The sequence below is a fragment of the Marmota monax genome, unplaced genomic scaffold, assembly GCF_021218885.2.
Source record: "Marmota monax isolate L192 unplaced genomic scaffold, Marmota_monax_Labrador192_F-V1.1 WCK01_AAM20220418_F8-fsc00191, whole genome shotgun sequence".
Taxonomy (NCBI): Eukaryota; Metazoa; Chordata; class Mammalia; order Rodentia; family Sciuridae; genus Marmota; species Marmota monax.
Window position 1 is genome coordinate 1,111,895 of NW_026693537.1, and position 19,789 is coordinate 1,131,683.

General features: G+C 42.0%; 1 protein-coding gene across 1 annotated transcript in view; it reads left to right on the plus strand.

Moving 5' to 3' along the window:
• Window positions 1-19,789, plus strand: part of Tram2 (translocation associated membrane protein 2) — a 78,010-nt gene that overhangs the window by 31,809 nt on the left and 26,412 nt on the right. The window contains exon 2 of the mRNA XM_046458569.1: window positions 9,459-9,522. Coding sequence (XP_046314525.1) covers window positions 9,459-9,522 — 64 coding nt within the window. The remainder of the gene's footprint in view (window positions 1-9,458; window positions 9,523-19,789) is intronic.

Below are 19,789 nucleotides of genomic sequence, written 5' to 3' on the forward strand. Positions count from 1 at the left end.
CCTCTGAGGCACCAGCTGTAAGCTCAGGCAGGTGCACACTCTCCCTTTGATGTTTGGTTTTCTTCCTGAGCTTCCTTCCTCCTGTGTGAGGTCACAGTGAGATGGTAGGATGCTGAGCATGGATAGAGACTGGCCCTGCCAGGCTGTGAAAAAGCACCAATTCTTTTTAGATATTATTTAGAACTCTCTTTCAAGTTAATATAATGAGATTTCATAGTAATGTATGTAACTGTGTGTGTGTGTGTGTGTGTGTGTGTGTGTGTGTGAGAGAGAGAGAGAGAGAGAGAGAGAGAGAGAGAGATCCTGCAGTATGGCATTTAATCATTTAATCTAAATATTGACATTTGCCCAGACTTTGTTTTTCACTTTAGGGGTGTAGGCTGACTGGTTTGTGACAAAGTGTGGGTAGTGTTTACCTGAGGTCAGGCCTTTGGTGTTAGATTTGTATTTCCTGTTCCTCTGAAGCACTCTTCCTAGAAACACTGGCACTCTGTGTTATCATCTCCCTTCACTTTCAAGGTGATTCTGCATATCCCCCTTGGGAATATTATTTGCTGAGCAACAGGTATGTTTGAATGCTGGAAATTTTTAATTAACCTTTTTGGTCTTGGTTTAAGTCACCTGACTCAAACCATTACCTTTAAGTTGTGCCCTCATGCCAGTGGTCCTTGTCTACTCAAGCCAAAGAACTCACACCAGTCCATGCTGCTCTGATGGTCTCCCATCGGAACAATATGCGCTGTAGTCACACAGAAAGTGTGACTACAGCGCACAGAGCAGAGTCTCCAGCCTGCCCCGGTGTCTTCTAATGCTGCTGGAATGGCACATGAACTCATCATTTCACCAGTACCCTCTGTAGAAGAGGGATGTCTGGGAACTGAGAGCAGAGAACACCCATCTAACATTGAAAAAACGTATATTCACCTTCCAGCCCCAGTTCTTTGCTCAGTTCAAACATGGGCGAAGGTGAACAACCTCCTCGTGTGCCCTTCACCTAGAAGAATCCCAAGGCTTCCTGAGAGAGTCAGCCCTGTGGACAGGCTGGTTTATGACCCTGGAGATGCCTTCATTTTGCTCCATCCCTGTGAATTCAAGGTTCATTTTTCTACCAAGCTCTGAAACACAAGCCTGGCTCTTCAAGTAAATGCAGGGATTGACATGCTGATGTTCCGAGCTGGAAACTTTCCAAAGGTAGAGAATCATTGATAATGATCACAGTAGATCACCGTCTGCCCTCTCACCCCTTCTCAAAGTGCAAACAAGCAACTGGAGGCAAATACACCTGGGCCTGCCTGCCCTAGCTTTGCTAGGTCTGAGGAGCCCTGAATAATCCTTTTATTTCCCCAAACACCAGGAAATGCCAGAAGTTCCTAGGGGATGATTCTCCCTGGCACCTAGTTTTAATGCTCGTGTGCTAATGCTTGCTTGTGATTTGTGATTGACTGACTGTCATCAACTTATCTGTAATGATTAGAATTACACCTTTTTGTGTCACTTCCTACCTTATGGAGCTAAAGTGGCTTCAAAAACTGCAGTTAAAACCCCATTGTGATATATTGGTAAGGTGGTTCTTACCTGCAGCCAAGTCTAAAATGTTACCTAATCTTAACTCAAAAAAAGTCACAACCTAAAATTCTATACTCCAAAACCTTTTTTTTTTTCTGTTTCAAGTTTTAATTCATTTTTAAAAAAAATTTTAAATTTATTTTTTAGTTTTAGGTGGACACAATATCTTTATTTTATTTTTATGTGCTGCTTAGAACCCAGTACCTCATGCATGCCAGGAGAGCACGCTACCACTTGAGCCATATCCCCAGCCTCTCAAGTTTTAATTCATTTTAAAGACATCTTATCAGATGTCTTTTGGCCAAAAGTAAAAATATTTTTTCTGACCAATGTGTGTTTTTCTAATATCCACATACAACCAGTAATCTGAACTCTGCCATGTAATGCAGGAGAAATATGTTTTAGACCACATCAATTTAATTTTTTCTTTTAAGTTATGGACAGACACAATACTTTTATTTTATCCACTTATTTTTTTATGTGGTACCGAGGATCGAACCCAGTGCCTCACAAGTGTTAGGTGAGTGTTCTACCACTGAGCCACAACCCCAGCCCCACATTAATATTCTTAAAAATCATTTTGCATGAATTTTAAAAATTTTTATTTAGTTTTTAACTTCCATAAGGAATAGTTTATGAATATACTACTGTGCTAGCAAAAGAAGGAGAAAAGCTATTGGAGAAGGCCGTGAGGAGAGTGATGCGTATAAACAAGTAATGAGTTTATATCTATCCAGGGCCCTTTTTTAGAGGGATAAGGGTGTGTGTGTGTGCGTGTGTGTGTGTGTGTAGGTATGTAGGATTTAGTAGAGGGAATGCAAATTCACACACATGCATATATTTCATATAAAGCTTTTTGTAGGCAAGTAGGTCAAGTTCATCCTGCAAGTACAGGTTGCATAAATATGCAGTCTTCTTAAATTTCTAAGTTGTGGATATAAAGGAAGCCGGAAGAGCTGTCTCTAGGCTACCTCTGTTTTTTTAGTACTTGACTAACTTCCCAAATTGGGGTGTATAAAATGGCAAGTTTGAGCCATATATATATATGTATATGTGTGTGTTCGTGTGTGTGTGTGTGTGTGTGTGTATATATATATATGTATGTGTGTGTGTGTATATATATATATATATATATATATAAAACCCCAACTTCAAAGATGTTTATGATTCTTCATGTGGCCCTTTCTTAATTCCTCTTTATCCCAGCATAAAGTTTAGACTTGAACTGATGACTGTAATAAAGCAAATAATGTGATTTTATAAGCATGGCTTGGCTATTTCAGTGACAGGTTTTTCTCATATAAATCCATTGCCATTTTAAAATCTGATCTAAGACTGATTGTGACTGTCAGTAGTGAGTCTGTTCAGCATGGTGATCACAGGCTTGTGGAGACTCTGTGGCCTGTGTGTTTGTTTACGGTTGCTCATTTCTCATGGAAAGGCAGTTTAGGTGAGGAAACTAGAATCTCCAGAGGTTGCTAACAGCCACACAGAAAGGTACTGTCAGAGCTCTGCTCTCTGGTTTTAGGCACTCAGTTCTTCCTGTCAGCCAGCCTCTGGTCATCCAAAATAGGGATTTTCAGAAAGCCGGAGTGAAATGCATCTTTGTCTCAGCTGTCACTGAGCAGCAGTGCGCTACAGACCTGCCTATCTGTGTCTCCTCACATACAAGAAGCTGTGGTGATCAGCAGTCCCACCAAGATCTTGGGAAGCAAGAAGTTTAGGAAACCAACACTCCAGGAATGAATGACTAGAAGTTTCTTTTATTTAAAACATAACAAAACAAAACAACCCCACTCTTTCTTACCAATTGGGTGTAACTTTCCAATGTTTTCCTGTCTGACTGAAATTTTCCTATCCACTGCCTCAGCAGAAAGATGCAAAATCAATTTTGGTAAAGCCTGAGTGGAGATGATTTGGCTTCCTGAAAACAAGGCTGAGCTGGGGGAGAGGGGAAATTTTCCAGCTTCAGCTGGACAATTTACTTGACTTTATGCTTTCAAGGAGGAGAAATGAGTGTCCTCACTGTCAGTGGAGGGACCCATGCGCCAGGTGGGCATGGTTGGCATCCTTGGGACCTCCACCAGCAGTTCAGAGCAGAGCTGCTTCTGTAACAGATACTGCATCCTGGCCTGATCTACACATGCAGCCCCTTCCCAGTGCCAGTGAACAGATGTGTCTGCCGAGAGAAAAACAAAATAAACCTGAAGGGTTGAATACCTCCAGGGAAGCAATGAGACTGCTTTTATTGAATTCTTCTCTTTTATCTTTGGTGCTCAGCTATCAACTTGCAGTGAAAGGAGAATGGACTCAGGCACTTGGAAGCCTCTGTGTACCCGTGGCTGGCAGCCAGTGGTTAACCCTGCAGGCTTCATTTTCCTGCCTGTCAGACAGAGATGATACTCACACCTCATCTTCACATGGTGGGGAAGCAGCAATACATTTTAAACTTGTGGAAAGACCTCTCAGGAAGTTTATTGGTGTGAGGCTGTTTTTGGCATAGAAGTGGAATCAGAAAATAAAGGCTTTTTGGAGCTGGGTATAGGCAGGATCTTTAAGAAAACCACATCCTTTAGCCTTATCCTTTCCATACTTTATAAAATGGGTTATTGTTAGTATACCTTATAAGGTTGTTGAATTGCATGTGATGATTTGTGTGAAGTCCTTAGGACCATGCCCAGCACTGAGTGAGCCCTTCATAACTTTAACTCTTGTACAAAGAAACGGGTTAAATAACCTTGCCCAAGATGACCCACAGCAGACAGTGTGGAATTCAAGTCCAGCACACTTAGCAGAAAGCAGAAATGTAACCAAAACTTTTAGTCTAGTTGCAACCAAGGGCTCATGTTCATGTGCCCCTAATGGAACATGGCAAATGGAAGAGTTTTCGGATTATTAGGACTAGACAGATACATGCAACATGACTTTGTGTTTGATGCCCTGATTGAGTTAAAATTCTAATGAAGCTTTCTCTCTCTCTCTCTCTCTCTCTCTCTCTCTCTCTCTCTCTCTCTGTGTGTGTGTGTGTGTATATATGAGAGAGAGAGAGGTGGCCCCTCCCATGTAATTTAGTGTTCTTCTTTGCATTAATGTATTAGCATGTTGTCACTTTTAACCTTTCGCCCACTGAGCTTGGCATTTAAAATGCTATTAAACTCAATAATGTTTCCTATAAACAGCCTTAGAGGGATGAGAAATAATTGGAATGACATTTTTAATAGGTCCTGTTTCTCTGCCCTCTGTGCTACATGAACCCAGCCAGTGCTTGCAGAGAGGGGCTTGTTAATCATTTGGTACCTGGTCTGAGGTCAGGAGAGGGTTAGGGAATGAAGATTTGGGGTTCCAAAGGGCCTTTGAAAGCAGAGAGTGTTTTTCACGCTGGACAAGTAGGATTGCTCTTTTTGACTAATGTCACCTTCTTTTTCCTCCTCTTTCTCTCCCCGCTACTTCTTACCACCCCCCTCTGGCTTCCATTTTATGTTACCATTCTATTATTTGACATATTGTGGGTTTGCTAAGCTTGATTTTGGAGTAAGTTTGTAAAACTGAGTTGACTATTACCTTTCCTGTTTGTGTAGTTGTGAGGTCTTGGGAAACAACTTTGCCTGTCTGTGCCCCAGGGTTAGTTTCTTCATCCATAAAACAGGAAAACTGATGCTATCTGGCTCAGATATGGTAAAGTGGGAGCAAGCATAGCTGCTTATAAAGAAAGATGCATGTTTTAGAATTGGTTTCTGCTACCACTTCCCATGGGGTAAGGAAGGAAAAATGTTATATCTAGTATTTTTGCCTTAATTCAGGGTCCTAAATCCTGTTCTCTTAGAATCATGTTCAGAAAACATATGTTAAGCATTCATCTGTGGTTACCAAATATCACAGCTGCTTGCAGGATGAGTTCATCAAATGGGTATTTATGAGATACCTACTGTATGCTCAGTACTGGGAGAGACCTAGGGAGGGGAAATGTGCACAGGAGTATAAGCATGAGCAGGTAGCAGGTTGCAGATCAGGTAGCTGAGCAGAGCTCTGGCTCTTTTGCTTGATTACTGTGACCAGATATCAAGCATTTATTACTTAGTGTAACTGTGTCCTCCATACCTTTTGTGGCTGCACATTGAGGATCATCATCAAGGCAGTTGAGCTCCTCTCCTTGAATTTGTATTCCCATGAAGGGAGAGACAGTTTTAAAATGAAGACAAATCCCTTAGAGTTGTCACTTGAAATGACAGAATTTCATGGTGTATAAATTATACCGTAATAAAGCTGTTCAAAAGATCTTGGACCTTGTGGAGCTGACCTTCATGTTTGCCCTCAAATATTTGATCCTCATTATTTGTGGATTTTGTTTTTGCAAATTCACTTACTTGTCAAAATTTATATATGACCCCAGAACTAATATTTGGCTTTCATGTGGTCATTCACAGATGTACACAGTGGGGCAGAAACTTCAGGTTGCCCAACATGCATGTTCCCAGCTGAGACGAAATGAGGCCATGCTCTGCCTTCTTGTTCCAGCTCACATACTGTGAACAAGTGTCCTTTTTGCAGTTGATTTAGTGCCACTTTTTTTTTTCTTTTTGCATTTTTTGTGTTCTTGTTGGTATTTCAGTGTTATAAAATGGTCCCCAAATGACGTGTTGGAGTGCTGTCTCGTGTGCCAAAGCACAAGATGGCTGTGCTGTGCCTTATGGAGAAAATGTGTGTGTTAAATAAACTTGATTCAGGCATGAATTATAGTGCTGTTGGTCATAATTTCAGTGTTAAAGAATTGACCCTATACATTAAATAGGGAATTTTAAATGGAAGTACACACACAAAAAACAAGATTATATATTTATCTGCTGGTAAAAAAGTGTACAGAGGCTTTTAGGACCCTACTTCTAGGTGCAGTGTTTTAGTATTCACTGATTCCATGTTCACAGTGACTTCATAGAACATAACTATCGTGAATAATGAGAATTGACTGTATATACAGGACTAGAGAAAGAATATATGTGAAGCTCACAACCAAGTTCTATCTTCCTCTAAAAAAAAAGTAAGTGTAATGGTTCTCAGACTTGGCCACCAGTTGGAATGTTCTGGACAGCTGGACAAAATGCCTATGCCCCTGAGGGTCTGGTTTAATTGGCTGGGGTGTGGTCTGGGCATAGAGATTTTTACAGCTTCTACAGGATTATATTTGTAGCCAAAGTTGAATACTAGTGCTATACACATTAAATAATAACATTTCTTAGAAATGGACACCAGCCAACCTCAGGAGGCTGATGACCCATGAGCACTTCAGGGCCAGGACTGCAGGAACCAAAGTAGCAGACTCTGTGGGTTTGTAGCACTGTCTGGCACTTCCTCCAGTCTGGCCTAGGAGATCTACAGCCCAAGAGACTGCGTCCCGCTGGCTGGGCTCCTGTTTTGGGCAGAGGATCTATCTCTTTCATTCTCTTAGGAAGAAGCTAGGCACCAGAAGTAACCCCACATGTACCCTTTGCCCACACACAATGGAGGAGAAGCATTTCCCTAAGGAAGCCCTTCCACCCCACAGATTAAGAAGATGAGAACATTTTCTGAATGAACCAAGTGAGAGATATGTGCTGGGGCAAGATAGAGTGTTTGGTTAATATTTTCTGCCTGCCTGCCTTTCTCTTTTCTACTTCCTTTTTCCCATTTCTTCTGCCTCCTCTGATCTTTCCTCACAGGGATTTCAGTCTGTGAAGACAGAATTTAACCCTGAAGGAGTTAATGGCAGATAACACAGAAAGAAAGGTGGTTGGGTTAAGGAGGAGCACTATGAGTAGTTCAGACAGGGGTGCCAGAGTGGTCTGGAAGGACTTTGTGCTAGAGATGGATTTGGGTGGTTTAGGAGCTGGGCAGGTCGTAAGGAGAAGGCTATGTGTGACAGGACAGCTTGAGTGACAGTGTTGGGGATGGCTCCCACTGGAGGCTAGGGAAACATTTACAGGTGAGGGAAATAGATTGGGCTTTTTGTTTTTCATCTTATTCAGTGAGAAGTTACTGAGCACTTTATGCATCTGGGTTAGGTACTGGAGAGCACATGCGAAGATAAATGAGAAGCACAATCTCCATCTTCTAGGAGGTGATGGCCTGATGAAAGCTATGTAAAAATGATAACAGAGGAGTGTGGTACTGACCTTCCAGGGAAGGACAGACCATTCCCTGGGAGCATCTAGGGAAGGTTTATGGAGGAAGTCACAGTTGAGCTGGTTCATGAAGGATGATATTCTGAGTAGTGATATGTGTGTGTGTGTATGTGTGTGTGTGTGCGTGCACGCGCTTGCAAGCAGAGATGGGGTATAGGAGAAGGAGAATACAAAATGAGAGGGGCCAAAGCCCCCAAAAGGAAGTAGTGAGTAGAACATTTCAGCTGAAACTAAGCACATCTGTTCTAAAGAAAATATAGACAATTGGACTGGAAGATATGTTGGGGAGACTGAAGAAGGCCTTAAGCACCAAAGTAATCAAATTTTGGGATGGGGGTTGAGGAAGACCTGCATGTTTGGTGCTTTATTCTCCAGAGTGCCTTCTCATGACTGATCCCATTTGGGTTTCCCTGCACACTTGTAGAACATGTTTAAGGCCTTAGCACAAATGCATGAAAAGGCTCCCCATGCATCGCCTCCTGTAGGAAGTGAATGACAGTCCACTGCAGAGCCACAGGTCTAGTTGGCTGGGGATGCTTTTTCTCTTTAAAGGAGGTTAGGCTAAGAACAGTCCCCTCTCACTGGTGTGTCCGGAGTTGGAGTGACATGGGGAGTCCGTAAGCATCTTTTCTCTATTTCCATTACTACTTTGGCCCCCTGCCCACCTCACACCATGTGCAGTCTTCTGACCTGAATATGTAGAGGAAAACCACTAGCCCCTTACTGAGGCCCTCTGGGAAAGTTACTTCCTTCTCACCTAGCCTTGGTGCCCCTCTTAGAACAGGGTAGGTGATGGTTCATAGCCCTGGCTGCACATCTGGGGATCTTTCAACAGCAGCTCAAGGTGAGTTTCACTCCAGACTAGCTAAGGGACTACAAATAGCTCCAATCTTATAGTTAAGGATGCTGAGCTCAGAGTGTGGAATTGCTGATGGCTAGCAGAGCCAACATCTGAACCCAGACAGTTCTTCAGTTCAAGCTTCAAATCCCCACATTTTGTCATCTCTCCTTTGCTGGCTAAATTGTCACAGTACAGATTTAGCTATTAATAATCAGGTGACAACCACACATTTTTCACAGCCCACCAAAAAATTGAAGGTAACTTTCGAAATAAACAAACCAGCAGTGTGGAATGTAATGTTTTTGTCCCATACCCCATAATAGGTAGATGTGAAATTAGCAGCTGGAGTTCTCTGTTTCTGAAGCTCAGGTTTAAACTTTTGGGGTCATTGTCCAATGTACAGGCAAAAACAAAACAAAACAAAACAAAAAAAACCAACACTGGAGAAACATCAGGTAGGTCCTAGGCCCCTTGAAGTCTGTGACCTCATCTTCTACAAAGTTGGGTACATAGAATGAACTTAATACACGCATGCATGAATGAATGAATAAATGATGAATGAATGAATGACAGATTTGTACCCCTCCCTTGTGAGCTCTAAGCCTGCCAAGTGCAGCTTGTTTCATTCTATCTGCAGTTCATACAAGTCTCAATACCATCTGGAGCCCAAGGTTTTTTTTTTTTTTTTTCCCTCTGCAGGTATTGGGAGGAATGTCATTAAAGAAAAATGAAACAAAAATTGGTGCTAACTCTGCCTTAGGTAAAACCCTTCATCCTAGAGGTCTGGGGTCTAAGATGTAAAAGAGATAGGCTCTGGGAACTGGTAGCAGACTCCATTTGTTTCTTTTGATGTGGCCAAGAAGTTAAACTGGAGCATTTTTTCCTTTGTTTTGCAGGTCACAGCCAAGACTGCCTTCCTATTTATTTTACCTCAGTATAACGTTAGCGTGCCTGCAGCAGGTAAGAGAAGCACTGGGCTCTATCTTGCCTGGTCCTGTTAACCCTGAAGGACTTGGAAAACATCCCTCTCCCCTGTGCAAGTGTGACCTTTCAGTGATTTCATCTCATCCTCCTAGTGCGAGATCAGCAAGGGGCTTCCCTCTGTGCTCCAGCTGCAGTTGTCAGAGGATAAGCACCCCGGATTGCTTCAGTGCTTACTCCTCTCCTTAGAGCCTCTAGTTGATTCTGTTGCGGACAAAACTTACAGCACCATGACCATTGATCCCTTCTCAAGAGAACTAAAAATCTTCTTAATTTTCTCAACGAGGAGGGTGGCCAGGATGTTTCACTGTGATGGTGCATGGAGATGTGCTCCTGGAACAGAGCGCTGCACGCTGACTGGATTGGGGTCGGGAGTAAACCCAGGCCCAGACACATGTCTTGACAGGACTGACAGGAAAGCCATTGACCCCAGCGGTTGCACCATAATCTGACCTGCAGTTGCCATGTATTTCTGGGGAGCCTGTGTGGTGCCAGGTATCGGGTCTTCATAAGCAGTTTCTAGAACAGTTGTGGAGCTGTATCTCTTCAGCAGCAGAGCCAGGTGGGCACAGAGCTGGGCTAGGCTAGGCTGGGCTGAACTGGACAGAGAACTCACTAAAGGGGTAGCTTCTGCTCACCTCCAGCCAGTTGTGAGCACATAGTTGTTATCAACACAGGCTGGCTGAGAGCTTTACTTTTCCCCCCCTGCAGAGAACCGGAAGAAATCTCTAGGTAGAAGTGCTCTGATTTTTAGAGATTATAGCTCATCAGTAGAGCTTGTGCTTAGGCTGCACAAAGTGCTGGGTTCAATACCCAGTACCAAAAAAATAACAAACAAATAAAAGATTTAAAGTAACTGGACATGGTGTTTATATATCTGTATTCCTAGCTACTCAAGAAGCTGAGGCAGAAGGATTGCATGTTTGAAACCAGCTTGGGCAATGTAGGGAGACCCTATCAATGGAGAATGGGGGAAGAAAGAAAGGGGGACAGAAGAATTTGGTTTTTAAATGTTGGCAACTAATTTTGAAATTTTGTGAGCAGGCCACCATTTTGTGGACCAAACCAAAACATCTTCAGGCCAAGACCAGCCCTTGGGCCTTGGGTCTACATTGAGCTTCTCAGCTCCCACCCCAGGAACCAGGCACCACTTTTTCTTATCTAGACAGTGTGGGTGCCATCTTGTTGAACAAGGGGAGGATGTTTGCTTGCTGAATCTAGCTTTCCCCTAGAGAAAGAGAGGTACATTGCACTAGAGAGGTACATTGCCTTGACATTAAGATGAGTTTCCTCTCTGTTTCTGACTCTACCAGCTACTAGTGGAAAGATTTTGATGGCTAATCCATGATCCTGTGGTCCACAGAAGATGCAGCCACAAGTCTTTCCTGGGCCCACCTGCCCCCTGCAGTCACTGGCCAGGCTTTGGCAGAAGTCATACTTTTGGGGCAGCCAACTCAGTTCATTCATTGAAGAGTCAAACTGAAACACAGTGGCAAAAGAGGAAGAAAATTCCATTCCTAGGAAGGAGAGACCATGAGAAAGCATGTCTCAGTCTTAGTGAGCCAGAAAAGACCACCACAATGAGCCAGAAAAGGCCACAGGCAGCACAAGTGTTCAGGAACAAGGCAGAGGCCTGTTGGTCCCATGTCATACTCCAGCCCTGGTAGGCATAATGGATTCTGTTGCTCAGTGCCATATGGTCCAAGGTCAGAGTCATGTTTCTTTTACTCTGTCACTTAAAAATCCTGAGACACCTATATATATTTATTATTTAGTGAATTAGTTGTTTTTTTAGAAACTGTGGTAAAATAGCAGGGCATGCACCTGCAGTCCCATCTCCAAAAGGGAAAAACAAACAAACAAAAGGTAGTAAAATATGCATAACATAAAATTTACCATCTATTTTTTGTTTTTGAGACAAGGTCTTGCTATGTTGCCCAGGCTGGCCTCGAACTCGTGGGCTCAAGTGATTCTCCTGACTACCTCTGAATAACTGGGATTGCAGTCATGTGTCACTGTACCCAGCACAAAATTTACCATCTTAACCATTTAGTATAGTGGCATTAAGGACATTCACAATGTGGTATCATCCATCTCTAGAACTCTCTTCATCTTGTAGAACTGGAACTCCATACCCATTAAACAATAACTCCCTGTTCTACCCTCCTCACAGCCCTTGGAAACCATCATTCTACCTTCTGTCTCAGTCTGATAACACTAGGTGCTTTATACACATAGAATCATATAGTATTTGTCCTCTGTAACTAGGTAAAATTTATTTTTAAATATTTTTCAGAATGTATTTATATGAGAAATATATAACTCTTCGATAAAAATGTATAAAATATAGAAAAACATAAGAAGATAGAAACTACACATGGACCCCACACTCAGCAAAAACTTTAGTTAAAACATTTTGAGGTGAAACACTTTTTTTGTTAGTAGAATGTAGTGTATCTTTCCCATATTATTGATTATTATTCCATTCAACAAGATATTTTAAAAGCTTTATAGTGTTTCTTAATAGGGACTACCACAAACTATATAGTCAACTTCATATTATTGGATATTTAAGTTTCTAGTTTTTATTGTAAACTACAGTGAACATTATTGTAGCTAGATTTTTGTGTTCTTTCATGATTATTTTCACAGGATAAATTCCTACTGCTAGAATTTCTGGGTCAAGTATAATATACTTTTTAAATATTTTAGATGCATTTCCAAAATATCCTGTTATCTAATACTTATGACCCATAAATTCTAAGTTTTTGAGGAATTTCTGTAAACATAAAAGTACATAGGCTTTTCATTTTTTAAAGGTCAGCATGTCAGTTTGTAAATTTATAAAGAGATGTTCAACTATCAAATACTGTGCTGGTATTTTCATTTCATTTCTCCCCCAAGGCAACTTATGTGGAATGCCAGATCATAACTCAACACTAATAATTTGCCATGAGAAAGTGTTGTCCTGGGAACCATATCAGTTGATGTGCACGTGCCCAGGAAGTTCTTTTATCATAGAAAGAGCCTTCTTAGAGAATCAGCAGATAAGTGATAACCTACTACATCTGTCTCACAGTTGAGGTGAGAGGTATAGGCTGTGTGCTCCAGGACCAGACTAGACCTCTGGGCATGAAGAACTCGTCATCTTGGGAGTGCCCCTGCCCATCTCATCCTGTCTTCATGTGTTCAACTAGTTCTGTGATCAATCCAGACAAGTATTTGTGTGCCTATTGTGGGACAAGCCCTACATGGAAAGCAATTTAAGGGAGAGATAGATAATAAATAAACAGTACATAATTATAATTGCAATAAGGTCATAAAAGAAGTATACAAGGCTGTGTGATTGGTAAAGATGAATGGGTGAGAACAAAAGTGTTTTTGAGAAGCTGACTTTTGAGCTGTGGGGGGTGAAGGAGGGTTGTGCTTGGGGACATAAAGAGGGATCTGGGCAGAAGAAAGCCTTCCTGAAATAGGAATTCACGTGTGTAAAGGCCCTCGCCAGAGGAACAAACACCCAGCGTGTTCTAGTGACTGAACACAGGCCAGTGTGCCTGCAGCCAGCCAGGGTGGGCATTTTTCCAGGGTGGGACTATTGGATTCTGCTTCTGGAATCCTCCTCCAGGCTTGCAGGAGGCCTAGGTAGAGGTATGTTAGAATCCATGCTAGACCAAGGGGGTTTCAGTTACTTTAGAAGGAAAAGATGAAGTATTGTTAGTCTATCTGTTTAAATCTTGCCATTTGGGGCTCTTCGAAATATGACAAGAAGATAATCAAGAGAGACAATGAAATCAGAATAGCCTGCTTAATTCTGTTTTGAGCTCCTTAATCACCAACCCAATATGGTAATGTTTGGTTTGTAAGAACTGGAGGAAAGCAGACTTCTCATGGGAAAAAACACTTTACAATAACAGGTCTGTGATTTCTAAAACCCTCCCCCAAAACTTTTTCAGGGCTGGAAGTACTTGGAAATGTCTCCTTTTTTGTCTAACTAGGGTAAATTCTGACTTCTAAGACTTCTTTAATTCCTGTGTAACTCACTCAACTCAACATTTACAATTGAATTTTAGTAGAGGAGAGACTTTTCATATAAAGTGGTCTGTTGTTTGTAAATGCCTGTCTTCCTTTCTGAGGCTTTCAAGTTCTAAGGAAAAGAGACACAATAGTGACTTTGAGGCATTTTCTTGACTGCCTTGTTTTGCTGTGACTCCCTCTTTTTCTCTACTCTGTTCTTCCAAGCTCTCAGTCTTGGTCTCCTAGAGCTATGTAGCAAGTATGATAAACTGAGTGGCTTCAACAACAGAAATTTATTGTCTCAGAGTAGGGAGTCTAGAGGTCTGAGATCAAGGGACCAGCAGGGCCGTGCTCCTCTGAAGGTGCTGGGGAAGGGCCTGTTCCAGGCCTCTCTCCAAGCTTCTGGCAGCTCCCAGCTTGTGGTAGCATGTCAGTCTTCACATGTCAGACTCTGTCCAAATTTCCTGCTCCACTACGGCCTCATCTTAAAGAATTAATCTGCAAAACCCCATTTTCAAATAAAGTCACCATGTGAAGTGTTGGGAGTTAGGACATCAGGTGAATTTTAGAAGGGACATAATTCAACCCATACCACCAGCTAGCTACAAGCTTAGGATTTTGTGGCATTATAATCAGCAAATTAAAATTAAGCTCCAGGGAGAGACAGACACAGAATGGTTATAATGATGCTTGGCATTCTAGTGGAGTTATCACCACACGGGGCTCCTTGTGGTTGTCTTGATGGTCTACAGTGATGAAGCAGGATGGGTTGCTCCTTTTTACCAGAGCCTTGCTCTTCTTATTTTTACTTGCCACCCTGTTAGGGTTGCCAGAATTAGCAAATAGAAATCTAACACTGCCAGTTAAATTTAAATTTCAGATAAATACTAAATACTTTTATTTTTAGTATAAGTATGTCCTAAGTTGTGCATGGGACATAATTACACTAGAAATTTATCCTTTGTTTATCTGAAATTCAAATTTAATGGATTTTTTCTGTCAACCATACACCCTACACAGCTCTTGAAAGGAATAAAATGTCAGGTTTCTGTTCTTACCATTAGAAATTCTTGATCTTTCTTTCTGATTAAAATACCCCAGAGTGTTTGGTATTATGGTAAGAAGTTATATATAGACTATAAAAGGTCAGAAAATAATAGGAGTTTAAGTCTTGCTATAGGCAGACCCAAGGCTTGCTGGCCTCCCTTGTGATAGAGAGCAGGTAAAGGCCCATTAGAGTCAAGCTTATATTTCCATGATTGTTTAGGTTGTACCACTAATATGCTGAGTTGTCTTGGACAAACCATTAATGTCTGGAGTTCCATCCCTCATCTGCAAATGGAGAGCAATGGTCACTGTCTTAACCCCAGGATTTCCTCAAGATAGGAAGCCCGAGGAGTCCTCTTAAGTGCCTGCTACTCAGATTTTCCATAGACCAGCACCATCAGCATGACCTGGAAACTTGTTAGAAATGCAGGCTGTCAGGCCCTATTATAGCAGAATCTACATTTAACAAGATTAACATTAAAGTTTGAGAATTTGGCTATAGGTTACATGAGTGAAAAGCTCCAATTAGGTTTTCAAATAATCCTGAGCTTCTAACCTCAAAAGTAAGATGGGGAGACCCACCAAATATAGTAATTCATTTGCATCTTTCTGTCCTCTTCCAGTTTTGGTTTTTCTATAAATACTTGTTCTGGCAATGGGTAGAGAGAGGTGGGGAGTAACATTGAGTCGATTTGGTTTCCAGCTAGAGCTGCAGCTCCTTAGGAAGGGAGTTTTGGTAGCTTTGATGTTCTTGGGCCTGCTTGGTGCTGCACACCTAGAACAGAAAGGCTGAGCTGGAGGGATCTCTTCGAGGAAGGGCTTGTTTTGCAGTGATCAGAGGTGACAAGGAACTATCCCCTGGCTCTGTTGATCCCAGTTAGTTTTATCACTTCCATCTGTTTTGTTGCATTTTGCAGCTAAAGATGAAAAGCTTAGGAACCTCCCACACCATAACCTGGTGATTGTTCCCACAGCTGCTTCTAAGATGAGACACACTGCTCTTATAAACCACTCAGACAGATGGTTTTAAGGCCTCATTCAGTCAAAGACCATTGTCCAGAACTCAGTTTCTTATTTCCTTTCCTGGCTGGCAGAAATTAGTGTTGTGCCATATACTTGAAAGATTGGCATCACATATCAAACTGGGCCCCTCTGTGTAAGATGAGCTCATGGGAGACAAGAAAGAGAAGAGACAGGTGGGCAGCAGTGGCTCTGGAGATGGAAACTGAACTTGAATTACAGATGAAGCTACCCATCCTGAACCTGTGGCCCTTAGAACTGAGACTTGAGCCTCATCTAGCCTGGCCTGATACTTTTATAGTCCAGGAAATAGAGGCTCAGTGGTGATTATGTTCCCAAAGATGTACTAGTAAGGGCAGAGGAGGGGCTGGGCTGCCCATAGGCTATGCAGCACCAGAATCCAGGGAAACTTTAGCAAGGCTGGGTATTGGGCATAAGGGGATGCCCACCAATGAGACAGACCTGGCTCTGTCCTCATCCTGTTGTGCCAAACAACCACCAAGATCATCTCTGGCCTCAAGGTTCTGTCTGTATGATTAGGGAAAAAATAAACTAGAGTCACTACCGTGCCTGGCTGTAGGAAGCCTCTACCTAACACAGCTAGCCTGGACTTGATTTTTTTTCCACTAATTAAAATTTACTAGGTGTAACTATTGTGCAGAAAAGTGGACAAATAAGCAGTCTGCTTGATGGATTGTCACAAACGGAACACATCCATGCAACCTGGAGGGGTCCCCTTCCAGCCTAGACTTGATTTTATCCCGTTTCCCATCACATCCTAGAAAATTTATCCCACTGAGGGTGGAGCTTCTAAAGTCTTAAGTGAGCAGAACCCCCCAAGGTGCTATGGCTGTTGGTTAGCCAGCTCCACGCCTGCCTGGGCACTGCCTTTTCTTTCTCCTTTCGCTCTCCCACAGTGCACCCTCTGGCCCAGACTCCACCTCACATCTCTCTTGATTGTCATTGCCCCATTTCTTCTGATCAGATCTTTTCTTCTTTTTAGCCAGGATTTTTTTTCCCTAAGCACGTGTTCTTGTAATAATTTTTGTCCTCAGCTTAACAACAGGTCTCTTGAAATTGTTATTTTTATACAAGTAATAAAATGCCTAAATTTTAGATTTTTTGTTGTTGTTGCTGCTGCTGCGTGTAATCCTTGAGAGGTTATTTTTCCTGGATGGCTCTCAGTGAGTTTGTTTTTTTAAGCATTCTTTGCATTTGGCAGCCTATTGAATGCATGTGACATGTCTGGGGAGTGTCGTATGAAGCCACAGATTTGTAAACTGTTGTGGGTCTGTGGTCTGTGCCTGGCACCTAGAAATTCTTGTTGTATTTTTTGCCTGAATCCCACAGGGAAGGCTATATCCCTATACAAAGAAATGGTGCCTCCAGAAAATAATGCAGAATTTTAGGGCTTTTCTTACCAAATTCACTTTAACCCCATTCTCTCATCTTTTCCCATCATCATTGTATTCTTATCTTCCTATGGTAGTATAAAATTGGAGAAAATAGATTCTAAACCACAATATGAGTAAAAATGGTAACTGAAAATCTTCCACCTAGATCTTTCATTTTCTGGGCTGTGTGTGTGTGTGTGTGTGTGTGAGAGAGAGAGAGAATTAGTTTCTGATCTCCTTGGCTTGTAGGTGGCTGTCTTCTCCCTGTATCTCTTCACATTGTCATCCTTCTGTGTATCTGTCTCTGTGTCCAAACTTTCAATGTTCTGAGGACACCATTCATATTGTAGGACCCACCCTAACCACCTGATTTTAACTTATTTCTGTAGAGATCCTACCTCCAAATAAGATTACATTCCAGCATTGAAGATTAGGACTTCAACAGGGGTAGGGCATGGACAGGGGTGGGGCATGATTCAGTCATAACAGCACACATTGTGTGTGTGTGTGTGTGTGTGTGTGTATGTGTACATGTCTGAGAACCAACATGGTGCTTGTGGTTAAAATGCCAGTGGCCTTATCTTCCAGGTTGGAAGGCCAGACAGGAAGTGGCCAGGCAGAGTGGGGGTCAGAATGCTGCCCTTTTAGGCCACGTGATCCTGAATGTCTAAGCCCTGTCTTCGCTGACACCTTGGGGAGTGTGACAGGCCTTCAAGGCTCAATGAATGTACCTACTGTGTGATTTGAAGGGGTATCAGGAAGCAGAGAGGCCTGGCAGGCAGACAGTGGGTGTGGCTCTTAGCATTGGTGGTCCTGGCCCCACCCTACAAGCTTCAGATCCTACAGGCACAGTTCTGCTTGTCTCTGAGCCACAGCTGCCATGTCAGTAAACAGGGATAATATGAAGGATTACTGTGAGGAGTAAATGATGTCAGTCACCAGACATGCTCAGTGTAGTGCTTGGCCAATAAATGGCTTACAACTGTCCTTTGTATTATTTATTCTACATGAGTACCCAGATAGGTTTTTTCCCCCCTGGTTATTGTACAGTGACTGTTCTGTTCCTTCATCTTCCGATTCTTTCTGTGGAAATGGTCATAATGGTTTCGTTTATTTGTACAGAACTTTACAGGTTTTAAGTCAGTTGTCTATTTTATTTTTATAGCTTTGTGAAGAAAGGGTAGTTTGTTTTATTTCTGTTGTCTAGAAGAGGTTTTATTCCTGTTGTCTAGAGTCAGAGAGACCTTAGTATTGTTCCCATCCTGGCCGTATGAGCAATCACTGCTCAAATCCTTCCAGGAATTCTTATCTGCCTTCAAGTACTGCTTTGTGCAACTGAAAGTACATATTTTTTATTTTCCACTTTTTCTTTTTTTTTTTCTTTTTTCTTTTTGGAGGGGCATGGGGAATACTAAGGATTGATCCCAGGATGCTTTATCCCTGAGCTCCATCCCCAGCTCTTTTAAAATTTTTAATTTTAACACAGGGTCTTGCTAAGTTCTTAGGGCCTCCCTAAGTTGCTGAGGCTGACTTCTAACTTGTGGTCCTCCTGCCTCAGCATCCAGCATCTCTGGGATTACATGGGTGGGCCGCCTGCCCAGCTTCTCTTTTCTTATATGAAGGGTGGAATACAATACGTTCTCTTCTGTACATTGCTTTTTTTCCACTAAATAATATATCTTAGATATCATTTTGTATCGATATGTGACTCAGTGACATGCATGTATTTGTAGGAGTACAGCATGCTGCATTTTCACATATGTCCACACCCATGTGGTCATGGTCTAGACCAAAGTGAAGCTTTCTCATGCCCCTTCCAGCAAATACTGCCTCCCAGGGGAGTCTCCATTCTCAGTCCCCTGGTTAGTTTTACCTGTTCTTCATTTCATTTCTCTCTGGTTCTTTTTGTTAATAGAGTTATTCTTTAATTTTAGTTGGGTCAGAATCACTTGAAGGTATTTTTAAAAATGAATTCCTGGGCCCTTTACTCTGAGTTTGGTTGGTCAGAAACTGGGATTGGGCCCCAAGAATGTGCATTTCTAAGCTCACAGATGATTCTGATGCTGTGGCCACACTTTGAGTAGCTGTGGTACATTACAGGTTAAATATGCCTCACCCTAAATGCTTAAGAAGTGTTTTGGGTTTCAGCTATTTGGGGATTTTTGGAATATTTGCATATTTGTGAAGAGAGATCTTGGCATGGGACCCATGTGTGAACACAAATTCATTTATGTTTCATATATTCCTTATTCACCTAGCCTGAAGGTAACTTTATACAGTATTTTTAGTGTGCTTGCATTTTGACTGCAATCTGTCACATAAATTTGGTTGTGCAGTTTTCTATTTGTACTACATGTCGTTGGTGCTCAAAAGATTTTGGATGTTGGATTATCAGATTAGAATGCCCAACCTGTATATCTGAATCTTATTTACTAGTTTCTTCTAGATGAAGACAACCTGGATTGCTTTTATTAGTTTACTGTTAAAAATAATTCTGTAGTGCATCACCTTGTGCGTGTGTCATTTTTATTGTGGCAAGTATGAGCTCTAGGATGTGTTTCCAGAAGTGAAATTGCTGCTTTGAGGGTTGATACATTTCTAATCTCAACAGAAATTGCCAAATTACTCTCCAAAGAGGTAGTACTATTTTGCATTCCCTTAACAGCCGTGTGTAAGATGCTTCCCCACAGTCTCAGCAAGAGTGTATTTGCAAGCTTTGGGTTTTTGCCAATCTGATAGGTGTGAAATGGTATCTCAGGTATTTGCATTTC